Source organism: Cebus imitator, unplaced genomic scaffold (genome assembly GCF_001604975.1).
Source record: "Cebus imitator isolate Cc_AM_T3 unplaced genomic scaffold, Cebus_imitator-1.0 Scaffold979, whole genome shotgun sequence".
NCBI lineage: Eukaryota > Metazoa > Chordata > Mammalia > Primates > Cebidae > Cebus > Cebus imitator.
This window is the reverse complement of record NW_016108294.1, coordinates 37,449-51,696: the sequence shown is the minus strand read 5'-3', so window position 1 is coordinate 51,696 and position 14,248 is coordinate 37,449. Positions and strand designations below refer to the sequence as shown.

At 47.5% G+C, this 14,248-nt stretch overlaps 1 protein-coding gene across 2 annotated transcripts in view; it reads left to right on the top strand.

Moving 5' to 3' along the window:
• Positions 1 to 14,011, top strand: part of NPHS1 (NPHS1 adhesion molecule, nephrin) — a 27,057-nt gene extending 13,046 nt beyond the window's left edge. Inside the window, exons 21-29 of one of the 2 annotated variants that reach the window (XM_017521206.2) lie at positions 356 to 467; positions 557 to 738; positions 3,897 to 3,953; positions 7,386 to 7,505; positions 7,650 to 7,674; positions 7,787 to 7,862; positions 8,012 to 8,105; positions 8,202 to 8,314; positions 12,772 to 14,011. In XM_017521206.2, the coding sequence (XP_017376695.1) occupies positions 356 to 467; positions 557 to 738; positions 3,897 to 3,953; positions 7,386 to 7,505; positions 7,650 to 7,674; positions 7,787 to 7,862; positions 8,012 to 8,105; positions 8,202 to 8,314; positions 12,772 to 12,903 (911 nt within the window). In that variant the 3' untranslated portion in view covers positions 12,904 to 14,011. Of the gene's footprint in view, positions 1 to 355; positions 468 to 556; positions 739 to 3,896; positions 3,954 to 7,385; positions 7,506 to 7,649; positions 7,675 to 7,786; positions 7,863 to 8,011; positions 8,106 to 8,201; positions 8,315 to 12,771 lie in introns of those variants that run through there. The other variant, XR_005198760.1, reaches the window with a different exon arrangement.
• Positions 14,012 to 14,248: the final 237 nt, after the last annotated feature.

The following is a 14,248-nucleotide window of genomic DNA, read 5'->3' as shown; positions in this document are numbered from 1 at the left end:
GTGATCACCCGCCTCGGCCTCCCAAAGTGCTGGGATTACAGGCGTGAGCCACCGCGCCTGGCTAGTTTTAATTTTTAATGTTTAATTTGAGACAGGATCTCGCTGTGTTGTCCAGGCTGGTCTCGAACTCCTGGGCTCAAGTGATCCTCCAACCTTGGTCTCACAAAGTGCTGGGATCACAGGAACAGTTTGGTGTTTGTCAGAGCAGTGTCCACAGTGACCTTATAGAACATGACAACACTGTGAAGAATCAGAAGTGATTCTATATTTAAAATCATTCCTCGGGAAAACCTGGATGGAATCTTCTGGAATTCTTTTGTGTCCTCTCACTACTTCCCCATCTTTCCCTTCATAGGCCGCCCTGACCCTCCATCAGGATTAAAGGTTGTGAGTCTGACACCGCACTCCGTGGGGCTGGAGTGGAAGCCTGGTTTTGATGGGGGCCTGCCACAGAGGTTCCGCATCAGGTGAGTCTTTGTCGAGGCAGGAAGGAAGGGGTGGCAGCCAATATGGGCTGGGGCACTTCCCTAAACTTACTGTCCTCCCTGTCCTGCAGGTATGAGGCCCTGGAAACTCCAGGGTTCCACTATGTGGATGTCCTACCACCCCAGGCCACCACCTTCACACTGACTGGTCTGCAGCCTTCTACACGATACAGGGTCTGGCTGCTGGCCAGCAATGCCCTGGGGGACAGTGGACTGGCTGACAAGGGGACCCAGCTTCCCATTACTACCCCAGGTGGGAAGGGAGCCTTGGGCAGGTTGGAGTGTTCCTCAGAGGATGCGTAGTGTAGTGTAGTGAAGTCGATACTATTCCCCTTTTATGATGAGATACAGAGGCCCAGAGCTGTTAAGCAAATTGTCCAAGGTCACACAGCTAGTAACAGATAGAGATGAAATTGAAACTCAGGCAGATGAACTTGAGACTAGTGTTAATCACAACCCATACTGTCTGACTATGTTTAATGACCAAGGGAAATTAGAAAATAGTTTGAATTAAATGAAAATGAAAACATATAACAATTTCAGGCTGCAGTTAAAGTAGTACTTAGAGGAAAATTTATAGCATTAAGTGCTTATATTCGATTTTTTTTTTTTTTTGAGATGGAGTTTTGTTCTTGTGTGCCACCACACCTGGCTAATTTTTTTGTATTTTTAATAGAGATGGAGTTTCACCATGTTGGCCAGGCTGGTCTCAAACTCCTAACCTCAGGTGATCCACTGGCCTCATCCTCCTAAAGTGCTGGGATTACAGGTGTGAGCACAGATTACAAAAATCTGTGCCTGGCCTAGATTTTTTTTAAAAGAGAGAATGACCGGCCAAGCGTGGTGGCTCATGCCTATAATCCCAGCACTTTGGGAGGCCAAGGTGGGTGGATCCCCTGAGGTCGGAGTTTGAGACCAGCCTGGCCAATATGGCGAAACCCTGTCTCTACTAAAAATACAAAAATTAGCTGGGCGTCGTGGCACTTGCCTGTAATCCCAGCTACTAGGGGGCTGAGGCAGGAGGATTGCTTGAACCTGGGAGGCGGAGGTTGCAGTGGGTCGAGATTATGTTACTGCACTCCAGCCTGGGCAACAGAGCGAGACTCCATCTCAAAAAAAAAAAAGAGAGAGAGAATGACCTCAAAGGCATATGCTAAGTTTCCAAAGAAAACAGAACGAAGAAAATAATAAAGGTAAGAACATAAGTAAATGAATTAGAAAACAGAAAAGCAATCGAGAAAAGTCAATGAAACCTGAAACTGGTGCTTTGAAAAAAATCAGTAACATTTATACAGCTGATTACGACAAAAAAAAAAAAAAAAAAGAGAGAAGACACAAGTTACCAATGACAGGAATGAAAGAAGGGATGTTACCACAGATCCCACAGACATTAAGAGGATAATTAGAGAATATTATAAATAACTTTATTCCAATAAATTCAGCAACTTGGATGAGGAGAACAGATTCTTTCAATATGATGAATATGTTACGATTCTGATAGGCACAGTATTGTAGTGGTTAATCCCACGGAGCCTGGTTCAGAGAAGTCTGGGTTCAAATCCCCTCTTTGCTGTCTCTGAGATGTGTGACCTTAGGCAAGTGTCTTAGTTTCTAAAAATAAGGTTTGGCCAGGTGCGGCGGTTCACACTTGTAATCCCAGCACTTTGGGAAGCCAGGGCAGGCCGATCACAGGTCAGGAGTTCGAGACCAGCCTGTTGAATATGGTGAAACTCTGTTTCTACTAAAAAATACAAAAATTAGCTGGGTGTAGTGGCACACACGTGGAGTCCAAGCTACTCGGGAGGCTGAGGAAGGAGAATTGCTTGAACTGGGAGGCAGAGGTTGAAGTGAGCCGAGATTGTGCCACTGCACTCCAGCCTGGGCAACAGAGTAGACTCCATCTCAAAATAAGATAAAATAAAATAAATAAAAAATAAGGTATAGCACAGGTCTTTGTGGCTCTGTTTCTTTTTTCTTTTCCTTTCTTCCTTCTTCTTCTTCTTCTTATTTTTTTTTTGTGATGAAGTCTTGCTCTGTCACCCAGGCTGGAGTATAGTGGCACGCTTTCAGCTCACTGCAACCTCTGCCTCCTTGGTTCAGGCAATTCTCCTGCCTTAGTCTTCCAAGTAGCTTGGATTACAGGTGCATGCCACCATGCCTGGCTAATTTTTGTATTTTTAGTAGAGATGGGGTTTCACCATGTTAGCCAGGCTAGTCTCGAACTCTGACCTCAAGTGATCCACCTGCCTCAGTCTTGCAAAGTGGTGCTGGAATTACAAGCGTGAGCCATTATGCCTGGCTAGCTCAGTTTCTGAAAATAAGGTCTATCTTAGGGAGCTGTGAGGATTAAATGACTTAATATATCTAAAGTGCTTAAATAGGGCCCAGTGCAAAGTAAGAGCTATCTAAATGCTAGTTTAAAGAAATACTCCCTACCTTCTGTTTATTTTACCCCATGCAAGCTTCTTCTTTCTGTTTTCCTCTTCCTGACAGAGCAGTTTTTTCTCTGTGGAAGTAAGGACGCTTTCTCATTCCTACAATCTTCTCTGCTCTTCCCCCCACCCCATTCCAGTCTTCCCTTTGAACACTAAAACGTGAAGTATGATACTTACCTCTTTTGCTCTAGAACTTATACCTCTATTAAGGGATTGAGAGCCCAGAGTCTTTTTTAGTTAACTCAACAAATTAATCATTCAGGTGAAAAGGACCTTGCACAGCTAAGGTGCTCATCAACAATTAATTTTTTGGCCAGGTATTGTGGTGCATACCTGTAGTCCCAGCTACTCAGGAGTCTGAGGCAGGAGGATAGCTTGAACCCAGGAGTTCGAGTCTGCAGTGAGCTGTGATCATGCTACTGTACTCCAGCTTGGGTGACAGAGTGAGACCCTGTCTCTTAAAAAGAAAAATTGTCCAGGTACAGTGGTTCACACCTATAATCCCAGCACTTTGGGAGGCTGAGGTAGGCAGACCACTTGAGGTCAGGAGTTTGAAACCAGCCTGGCCAACATGGTGAAACCCTGTCTCTACTGAAAATACAAAAATTAGCTGGGTGTGGTGGTGTGTGCTTGTAATCTCAGCTACTGGGGAGGCTGAAGCCCGAGAAATGCTTGAAGCCAGGCAAAGTTTGCTGTGAGCTGACATTGCACCACTGCACTCCAGCCTGGGCAATAGAGTGAGACTCAGTCTAAAAAAAGAAAAAAAGAAAAAAATCATTATTAGCATTAGCACCACTGTTAGAATTGCTATTAATATTTTGTCATTATCCGTAATTTCTGGCTCTCTTTGAAGTATTCATAAGCAGCCACATACCAGTTCCCATGAGTCTAATAAGCTTAAGAAGAGGCTGAGAAACATGTGAAGTTTATCTCAGATTCTTAATGTTAAGTCACAGTCTCTATATCTACCCACCAGGCCTGGACCAGCCTTCTGGAGAACCTGAAGACCAGCTACCCACAGAGCCGACTGCAGGCAAGTCCTCTGTCCCCTGATCCCTCCTATTTCCCCTGAGAATGGAACCTCCCGGTCTCTGACCCTACCTCCTCTGCCCCTTCATGGCTTAGTTCCAGTCGAGTTCAGTGGCTCACGCCTGTAATCCCAACACTTTGGGAGGCCAAGGCATGTGATCATCTGAGCCCAGGAGTTTGAGACCAGCCTGGGAAACCTAGCAAGCCTCCATCTTTACAAAATTAAAAATAAAAAATAGCTGGGTGTGGTGGCATGTGCCAGTAGTCCCAACTACTCAGAAGGCTGAGGTGGGAAGATTTCGTTAAGCGCAGGAGCTGGAGGTTGCAGTGAGCTGTGATTGAGCCACTGCCCTCCAGCCTGGGCAACAGAGAGAGACCCTATCTCAAAAAACAAACAAATAAAAAAAAGACTTAGTTTTGTCCCTGCAGACTTGCAGACTCCTTAGATCTTCCTTCCTTTCTTTTTTTTTCTTACTTTTTTTTTTTTTTAATTGAGGTGGAGTCTCGCTCTGTTGCCCAGGCTGGGGTGCAGTGGCGAAATCTTGGCTCACTGAAACCTCCACCTCCTGAGTTCAAGTGATTCTTTTGCCTCAGCCTCCTGAGTTGCTGGAATTACAGCCACCCACCACCACACCTGGCTAATTTTTATACTTTTTTTAGTAGAGACAGGGTTTCACCATGTTGCCCAGGTTGGTCTCGAGCTCCTGACCTCAAGCGATCCACCCACCTCAGCTTCACAAAGTGCTGGGATTCCCAAACAGCCACTGTGTCCAGTAATTTTTTTTTCTTAGATCTTCCTTTTGCCTGGAGTGATAAATCTTCCTGTCTTCCAAATTTAGTTGAATTCCAAAAGACCTAACTGACTCCTTGTCCTGTCAGAAACCTGCATCAGTTAGCTTTTACTGTATAATGAACCACCCCAAACATGGGTGCTTATAACAACATTCTTTCTCCTGATACTAAGAGACTGGCGGAACAGTGCTGGTCTGGGCTGGCTTGAATCATCTCTGCAGTCAGCTGGCAGCTCTGCCCGACTGGGTGGTCTAGGATGGCCCCCTTCCCACACGTCTTGACAGTTGTCCTGCTCTTGGTTAGAACAATGGGGATGACTGGGCACATGTCCCTCCTTGGCTTCTTCCATGGAGGTGGTCACAGGGGTCAAAAGCAGCAAGAGGAAGTACATGCTCATTTACTAGCTGATTTTGTCACAGTTGCTATTGTTTCATTGGCCAAAGCAAGTCACATGGCTCAACTCAGCGTCAGTGTGGAAAGGCCCTGCACTCAAGGATGTGAATACCAGGAGAGGATTACAACCGTTTGGCAAACAGTCCCCTCCAGAGCCTGAGAAAAAGGTTGCAAGTGACAGAAATGCAGCTGTTTTGTCAACACTGAAAAGAATAGCGTGGCTGGGCACGGTGGCTCATGCCTATAATCCCGGCACTTTGGGAGGCTGAGGCAGGTAGATCACTTGAGCCCAGGAGTTGGAGACCAGCCTGAACAACATGGTGAAACCCCATTTCTATAAAAACAACAAAAAATTAGCCAGGCATTGTGGTGCATGCCTGTAGTCCCAGCTACTCAGGAGGCTGATGTGGGAGGATTACTTGAGAGCAGGAGGTTGAGACTTCAATGAGCTGAGCTTGTGCCACTGCACTCCAGCCTGGGCAACAGAGTGAGACCCTGTCTCAGAAAAAATAGCTTGGTACATGAAATCAAAAACTCCAAGTGTGACCGGTTTCAGGTGCTCAAAAATCTCACCAGCGATCTGTTTCTCACCCTCTCTCAACTTTACCTTCCTTCATCTGCGGTGGCTTCTTTCTGAGTTTCTTCAATCAGGGGGCAGAGAAGCCCTCCCCCACCTCCATCTTCTTCACAGCTAGTACAATTGTCCTAAATGTTTTGTTTATTTATTTTATTATTTTTTTTGAGACGGAGTTTCACTCATGTTACCCAGGCTGGAGTACAATGGCACGATCTCGGCTCACCGCAACCTCCGCCTCCTGGGTTCAGGCAATTCTCCTGCCTCAGCCTCCTGAGTAGCTGGGATTACAGGCACGCACCACCATGCCCAGCTAATTTTTTGTATTTTTAGTAGAGACGGGGTTTCACCATGTTGACCAGGATGGTCTCGATCTCTTGACCTCGTGATCCACCCGCCTCGGCCTCCCAAAGTGCTGGGATTACAGGCGTGAGCCACCGCGCCCGGCCAAATGTTTTGTTTAAAAGACACGTTTGGTCAAATGCTGTGTTTAAATAATCACTGCGGAGAGGAAAATGGAGACTCTTATTGGCCAGGCTGGGTCATGTGCCCACCATGGAGTCCTGCCTGAGCCCAAGACTGAGAGTGGGGAGTAGCTGTTTCCCTGGGAAAATAAAGTGTTGATAGTAGAAGACCGGGGAAATGGCCACCCAGCAGATGCCTGCACAGAGGGTTTCAGCCTTGTCCTCAGGGACATAGCAGCCAGGTTAGCCTGATATTGGCTGGAATGGAAGTTGGTGAAAAGAAGTCACTTGAGGCCGGGCACCCTGGTTCCTGCCTGTAGTCCCAGCACTTTGGGAGGCTGAGGTGGGTGGATCACTTGAGGCTAGGAGATTGAGACCTGCCTGGCCAAATGGCGAAACCCTGTATCTACTAAAAATACTATATATATATATATATATTTGGACACAGTGGCATGTGCCTGTAGTCCCAGCTACTTGGAGGCTGAGGAAGAATCACTAGAACCCGGGAGGTGGAGGTTGCAGTGAGCCGAGATTGTGCCACTGCACTCCAGCCTGGGACACAGAGTGAGACTCCATCTTAATTAAAGAAAAAAAAAGAGGGGCCAGGTGCAGTGGCTCACACCTGTAATCCCGGCACTTTCGGAGGCTGAGGTGGGCAGATCACCTGAGGTCAAGAGTTTGAAACCAGCCTGGCCAACATGGCGAAACCCTGTCTCTACTAAAAATACAAAAATTATCTGGGCGTGGTAGCAGGTGCCTCTAATCCCAGCTACTAGGGAGGCTGAGGCGGGAGAATCACTTGAACCCAAGAGGCAGAGGTTGCAGTGAGCTGAGATCATGCTACTGCACTCCAACCTGGGAGGCAGATCCAGACTCTGTCTCAAAAAAAAAAAAAAGTTTGGTGGTCATGGCTGGAGGCGTGGGAAGCGGCCGGATCACAGAAAGTCTTCAGTGCCCAGCTAAGGAGCTAAAGCTCCCTCCTGAGTCCATGGGCAGCGTTCAGGTAAAGGGAGGATGTTTTACTAATGGCTTGACTTGAGAAAGACGCCACCTGCACTTGGGCGGCAGAAGGGGCGGGCACAGAGACTCCTGCCCATCTCTTTCTCCAACCCTGGGGAAGGGACTTGGTCAGAGCCAGGCTTTCTTGAGGAGCCTCACTCCTGGCCTAGAGCCTGTTGTCTGGAGCTCACTGAGGGGTGTCTTCCATCCCTAGGACCCTCGGAGCTGCCCCTGCTGCCTGTGCTGTTGGCTGCTGTGGGGCTTCTGCTGCTCTCCAATGCCTCCTGTGTTGGGGGGCTCCTCTGGCAGCGGAGACTCAGGCGTCTTGCTGAGGGTAAGAAGAGACCCTTCCATGCCAGGGTGGAGACCTGAAGGTGATGGGGAACCCTGGGGTTGCTGCATATTGAAGGTCTTCCTGGGGCCGGGGTTGGGGGGGTTTTATGGGGGTCCCTGAGCCCCTTATTCCTGTTTCCTTCAGGCATCTCAGAGAAGACAGAGGCAGGGTAAGTGGGGATATTTTTCTGTAAAGAAGGCTCTGAGGGAGGAGGTTTGGGGGTGATGGGTGGGGGAGGGCCAGCACTCAACTGCCCCCCCCCACCACCTGCATCCTGGAAGGTCGGAGGAGGACCGAGTCAAGAACGAATATGAGGAGAGCCAGTGGACGGGAGAGCGGGACACTCAGAGCTCCACAGTGAGTGCGGGAGGCCTGGGTGACCCCACAGTCAGGGCACCAACAGGGACTGAAACCCTGCTGTTAGCATCAGGTTGATCATGGCCCTTCCCGGGACCATGGGGCCAGAGGATGGAAAGGGCTTTGTCTGTTTTGCATGTGGGGAACAGGTCAGCACTATGGAGGCAGAGCCGTATTACCGCTCCCTGAGGGACTTCAGCCCCCAGCTGCCCCCAACGCAAGAGGAGGTGTCTTATTCCCAAGGTGAGTTAGGATCACATAAGGACTCCCCCACTCGGAGGTACCCCTGACACCCGGACTAGGTGCCTTGCTCACATCTCCCTTCCACTCCAACTCCAGGTTTCACAGGTGAAGATGAGGATATGGCCTTTCCTGGGCACTTGTATGATGAGGTAGAAAGAACATACCCCTCATCTGGAGCCTGCAGACCTCTCTATGATGAAGTGCAGATGGTGAGGAACTTTGCATCAGCAGCCATCCTTCCTGGCTAGTGTTGGGGTCCCACCTCCTACTGCTTGTATTAGTTAGGCTCAGCTAGCTGCTGTGACAAAGAGGCCTGACTGTGATCCAGTGGCTTAAAGAAGACAGTTGGCTGGGCATGATGGCTCACATCTGTAATCCCAACACTTTTGGAGGCCAAGGCAAGAGGACTGCTTGAGCCCATGAGTTTGAGATGAGCCTGAACAATATAGTGACTTGTCTCTACAAAAAAATCAAAAATAAGCCAGGCATGGAGGTGCAGACCTGTAGTCCCAGTTACTCAGGAGGCTGAGTCAGCAGGATCCCTTGAGCTCAGGAGTTGGAGGCTGCAGCAGACCATGATGGAGCCACTGCACTCCAGCCTGGACAATAGAGCAGGACCCTGTCTCTGAAAAAAAAGAAGGCAGTCTATTTCTTTTTCACAGTCAGATGTGAGTGGCCCTGCTCAAGTCATCCGAGTCTACAAAAATGAGCCTGTTCACTGGGGGTTCAACCCATGGGAAAAGGTGAAAGAATGTGGAGGAGGCACAACCCTGCCTTGTGGCCCAGGCCCAGACATGGTGCACACCAGTCTGCCCTCACTCCCCTGGCAAGAATAGGGTCACATGGTCACACCTGACTGCAAAGGAGGCTGTGAAATGTGGTCTTGCTTGGCAGCCATATGCCTTGCTATAATTCTGCTACTGTGGAAGGAAATAGACATGCATTTTTAAAGATAATTAGCCATATCTACTCCACTGGTTAAAACGAGAGAATGAGAGAATTTGGAGGCCCATTCAACTGAAAAAGCAATGCATAGAATTGTCCTTAGGCCGAGCTGGACCCAGAATTTTCTCCCTAAAAAATGTTTCTATGGCTAGGTGTGGTCACAGCTCACATCTTCAATCTCAGCAGGCTGAATGAGGTAGATGGATTACTTGAGCCCAGGTGTTGGAGACCAGCCTGGGCAACATAATAAGACCCCATCTCTTAAAAAAATAAAAGTTAGGCCAGGCGTGGTGGCTCACACCTGTAATCCCAGCACTTTGGGAGATTGAGGTGGGCAGATCACCTGAGGTTGGGAGTTTGGGACCATCCTGGCCAACATGGTGAAACCCTGTCTCTACTTTAAAAATCACAAAAATTGCCTGGGCACAGTGGTGCACGCCTGTAATCCCAGCTACTTGGGAGGCTAAGGTAGGAGAATCACTTGAGCTAGGGAGTTGGAGGATGCAGTGAGCCAAGATGATGCCACTACACTCCATCCTGGTGACAGAGGGAGACTCCATCTCAAAAAACAAAAACCAAAGTTAAGCCGGGCATGGTGGCTCATGCCTGTAATCCCAGCACTTTGGGAGGGTGAGGTGGGTGGATCACCTGAGATCAGGAGTTCAAGACCAGTCTGGCCAACATGCTGAAACCCCGTTTCTACTAAAAATGCAAAAATTAGCCATGTGTGGTGGCATATACCTGTAATCCTAGCTACTTGGGAGGCTGAAGCAGGAGAATCACTTGAACCTGGGAGGCGGAAGTTGCAGTGAGCTGAGATCACGCCACTGCACTCAGGCAACAGAGCGGGACTGTATCTAAAAAAAAAAAAAAAAAAAAAAAGTTAAAAAAATTAGCTGGGCGTGGTGGCACATGCCTGTGGTCCCAGCTACTCAGAAGGCTGAGGTAGGAACTCCTGAGCCAGGGAAGTTGAGGGTGCCGTGATCCCTGATTGTGCCACTGCACTCCAGCCTGAAAGACCATGTTTCAAAAAAGAAAGGGAAAAAATGTCCCTAGAAAATATAGATTTGTATCCTACAAAATTAGAAATCTTCAAAGAAAGATTTGTAATTTTTCCAGTGGCCCCAAATGCCCAACGCTGACACTTATTGGTCTAGCTGGTGTCACATTCTCATCGCTGAACCCATCCCTGAGTCAGAGGATAGATTATGCTAACAGGAGAGGCCTGGGTCAGTTAACCATGGAATCAGGGAGTAGGGACCAGCCCCACTCGGCTCACTGGGCTGAGAATGGGAGGGGGACAGAGAACCCAGAGGGAAGTGAAGATGGTAGCTGTGCAGGCAAAAACAAGACGGGCACTTTGACCACCAACCAACCCCCACCCATTGCTGCACAGTCAGGGAGATGGGATAGAGCTCCTCATTTCCTGTGTGGCCTTGGCGCCTCTGGGCGAAGGATTTCCCTCTATCTCTGTGAACAACCTCCCAAACCCGGCACTGTTGTCAGATCCTAACTCCGCATCAGCGTGGCGCAAAGCGCTGTCCATGGTGCTGGACCATATGAGCCCTCCAAAGCGCAGATGGAGGCTGCAGGCTTTTTCTGAAAAGGGCCAGATAGTAAATGCTTTGGGCTGTGTGGGACATACGGGCCTCCTCAAAACTCTACGCAAAATCTGCCACTGTAAAGTAAAAGCAGCCACGACAATGCATAAATGAATGAGTGTGGCTATGTTCCAAAAAGCTTTATTTTTGGACACTGTAATTCGAACTTCATAAAATTTTTCCGTGTCACAAATGTTATCTTTTTTCATTTTACCCCCAACAGTTAAAAAGTGACAAGCCATTCTTAGCTCTTGGGCAGTAAAAAAAATGCAGGCTGCAGGCCATATTTAGAGCACAGGCCAATCTGCTCTAAAGCTTGCTGAACTAAAACAATAATTTTCTCCCAGCTCTAGAACAAAACACATCCCCAGTAAGGGCCACCCTTTGTGGTCTTTTTTTTCTTCTCTCTCTTCTATTATGATGAGGGAACTATTTTGGAAATTCATAGGACAATAGAGTCATAACTTACATTCCACAATTGCCATAGTTGATAACATGGACTTTTAAAGTTTTCATTTTTAAATTTTTATTTATTTATTTTTGAGATGGAGTCTCACCTGTCACCCAGGCTGGAGTGCAATGGCACAATCTCAGCTCATTGCAACTTCCACCTCCCAGGTTCAAGCGATTCTCCTGCCTCAGCCTCCCGAGTAGCTGGGATTACAGGCATGTACCCCCATGTCCAGCTAATTTTTGTATTTTTAGTAGAGATGGGGTTTAGCCTTTTGCCCAGGCAGGTCTCTAACTCCTGACCTTAAGTGATCCACTTGCCTCAGCCTCCCAAAGTGCTGGGATTACACGCATGTGTCACCATGCCCAGCCTAAAGGTTTTATGTTTCTGATATTTACATTATTTTTCTAACATGAAATCATTGGATATCTTGGGCTTGCTTCAAAATAATCCAGTTAGTGAGGGAGGAGAATAAAATAGAAATATAGATAATCAATTGACCAAGGGTTGATATTGATTTTTTTTTTTTCTCTTTTTGAGACAGAGTCTCACTCTGTTACCCAGGCTGGAGTGCAGTGGCATGATCATGGCTTATTGCAGCCTTGACCGCCTAGGCTCAAGTAATCCTCTTACCTCAACTTCCTGAGTAGCTAGGACTACAGGCACTCACCACCACACCTAGCTAATTTTTCTTTTTTTTTTTGAGATGGAGTCTTGCTCTGTCGTCCAGGCTGGAGTGCAGTGGCGCAATCTTGGCTCACTGCAGGTGAGGTTCCAGTGATTCTCCTGCCTCAGCCTCCTTGGTAGCTGGGATTACAGGTGTGCGTCACCACAATGGTTAATTTTTGCCTTTTTAGTAGAGACAGGGATTTCCCATGTTGGCCAGGCTGGTCTCGAACTTCTGAACTCAGGTGATCCACCCGCTGTGGCCTCTCAAAATGCTGGGATTACAGGCATGAGCCACTGTGCTCAGCCACCCAGCTATTTTTTAAAAATATTTTTGTATGCTGGGTGCAGTGGTTCACACTTGTAATCCCAGAATTTTGGGAGGCTGAGACAGGTGGATCAATTGAGCTCAGGAGTTCAAGACCAGCCTGGACAACAATGGAAACCTTATCTCTTTAAAAAAAAAAAAAATTAGCTGGGTGTGGTGGCTCGTGCCTGTAGTCCCAGCTACTCAGGAGGCTGAAGCAGGAGGACAGATCAAACCCAGGAGGTGGAAGTTGCAGGGAGCCGAGATTGTGCCATTGCACTCCAGCCTGGGTGACAGAGCCAGATCCTGTCTAAGAAAAAAAAATATTTTTTGTAGATATAGGGTCTCACTATGTTGTCCAGGCTTGGCTTGAACTCCTGGCCTCAAGCAATCCTCCTGCTTCAGCCTCTCAAAGTGCTGGAATTAAAGTCATGAGCCACGGTTCCCAGCCTGATATTGTTGAAGTTAGGTAATAAGCACATGGGGTTCGTGATGAGCATTCATTATCATCACATTCCTTTTTGTATATGTTGGGGTTTTAGTAAAAGCTAAAATATTGTGTGGGATTTTCACTGAGAAAAAAAGACTAAAACATTTTTTCCTGGGAAGTTCAGCAGGGGTGTGTATCCCTCAGATCTTCGTTGAAGACCTACAGGGCATCTCTCCATGGTTCTAACTCCACTTTTTGCCCCTCAGGGCCCCTGGGACCTCTTCTGGCCTGAAGACACATATCAGGATCCAAGAGGAATCTATGATCAGGTGGCAGGAGACTCGGACACTCTGGAACTCGATTCTCTGCCCTTTGAGCTGAGGGGACACCTGGTGTGAGAGCCTCTCGACCTCCGTGTTCCGCACCTGCAGGAATTTATACTCCACTGGTCCCTCTTATTGCAGCCTGGGCCGAGCTTGTGAGGTGAGCTCCATAAAACCCAAAGGGTCTCAGCTTTGTCAGGAGAAGACATGGAGGGGGTTGAGTGACAGAAGATGGTTCAGCTGGTACCAGAGTAGAAACAAGGTGCATCCTGGGGTTGGCTTTAGGAAATAAACTTCTCCAAAAGGACAGGGCAGATCGTAAATGACTTCTCAAAAATGAAATGCTGCCAGGTGTGGTGGCTTACTCCTACAATCCCAGCACTTTGGGAGGCCGAGGCGGGCAGATCACCTGGGGTCAGGAGTTTGAGACCAACCTGGCCAACATGGCAAAACCCCGTCTCTACTAAAAATATAAAAAATCAGCAAGAGGTAGTGGTGCACGCCTGTAGTCCAAGCTACTTGTGTGGCTGGGGCACGAGAATCACTTGAACCTGGGAGGCAGAGGTTGCAGTGAGCAGAGATCATGCCACTGCACTCCAGCCTGGACAACAGAGTGAGATTCAGTCTCAATAAATAAATAAATAATAAAATGCTATTCTGAGAGTCCCTAAGTGCTTCATGAAGTAGTTTTCAGAAGTGGGAAAAGACTCTGTTCACTCTGCATTCCATGACATCTGAAATAGCTAATAATAAGTGGAATTTATGAACCCATACTGTATTATACCTGTTCTTTTATTATTTCCCATGGTTGTCTACCACAGGAGGCATAAACTATGACATGTGTAAACATAAGTATGCTCTATAAGCATTAAACAGACAATCAAAAGAAACTAGAGGAAAAGAATACATACTGTGTGCTTTCCTTTATAAAAATTCTAGAACAGGCAAAACTAATCAATGGTGGCAGAGAACACAGCAGAGGTTTCCTGGGGCCATGAGAGGTGGGTTGACTGCAAAAAGGCATGAGAGAACTTTCTGAGGTGATGGAAATATTCTATATCACAACTGTGGTGGTGGCGGCAGGGGTACACAGATGTGTCAAAACTCATTGAACTGTGCACTTAAGATGGGCGCATTTTTATTGTACATAAATGATACCTCAATAAAAGTGATTTTAAAAACAGGCTTCATAATAAAGCAGCCAGTAAGAGGATTGATTCATTTTTTCCTCTCTTCCTTCCTTCTTTCCTTCCTCCTTTCCTTTCTCTCTCTCTCCCTCTCTCCTCTCTCTTTCTCTCTCTCTCCCTCTCTCTGTTTCTCTCCTTCTTTTTGAGTCTCACTGTGTCACCCAAGCTGGAGTGCAGTGGCACAATCTCAACTCACTGCAACCTCCGCCTCCCAGGTTCAGGTGAGTCTCTTG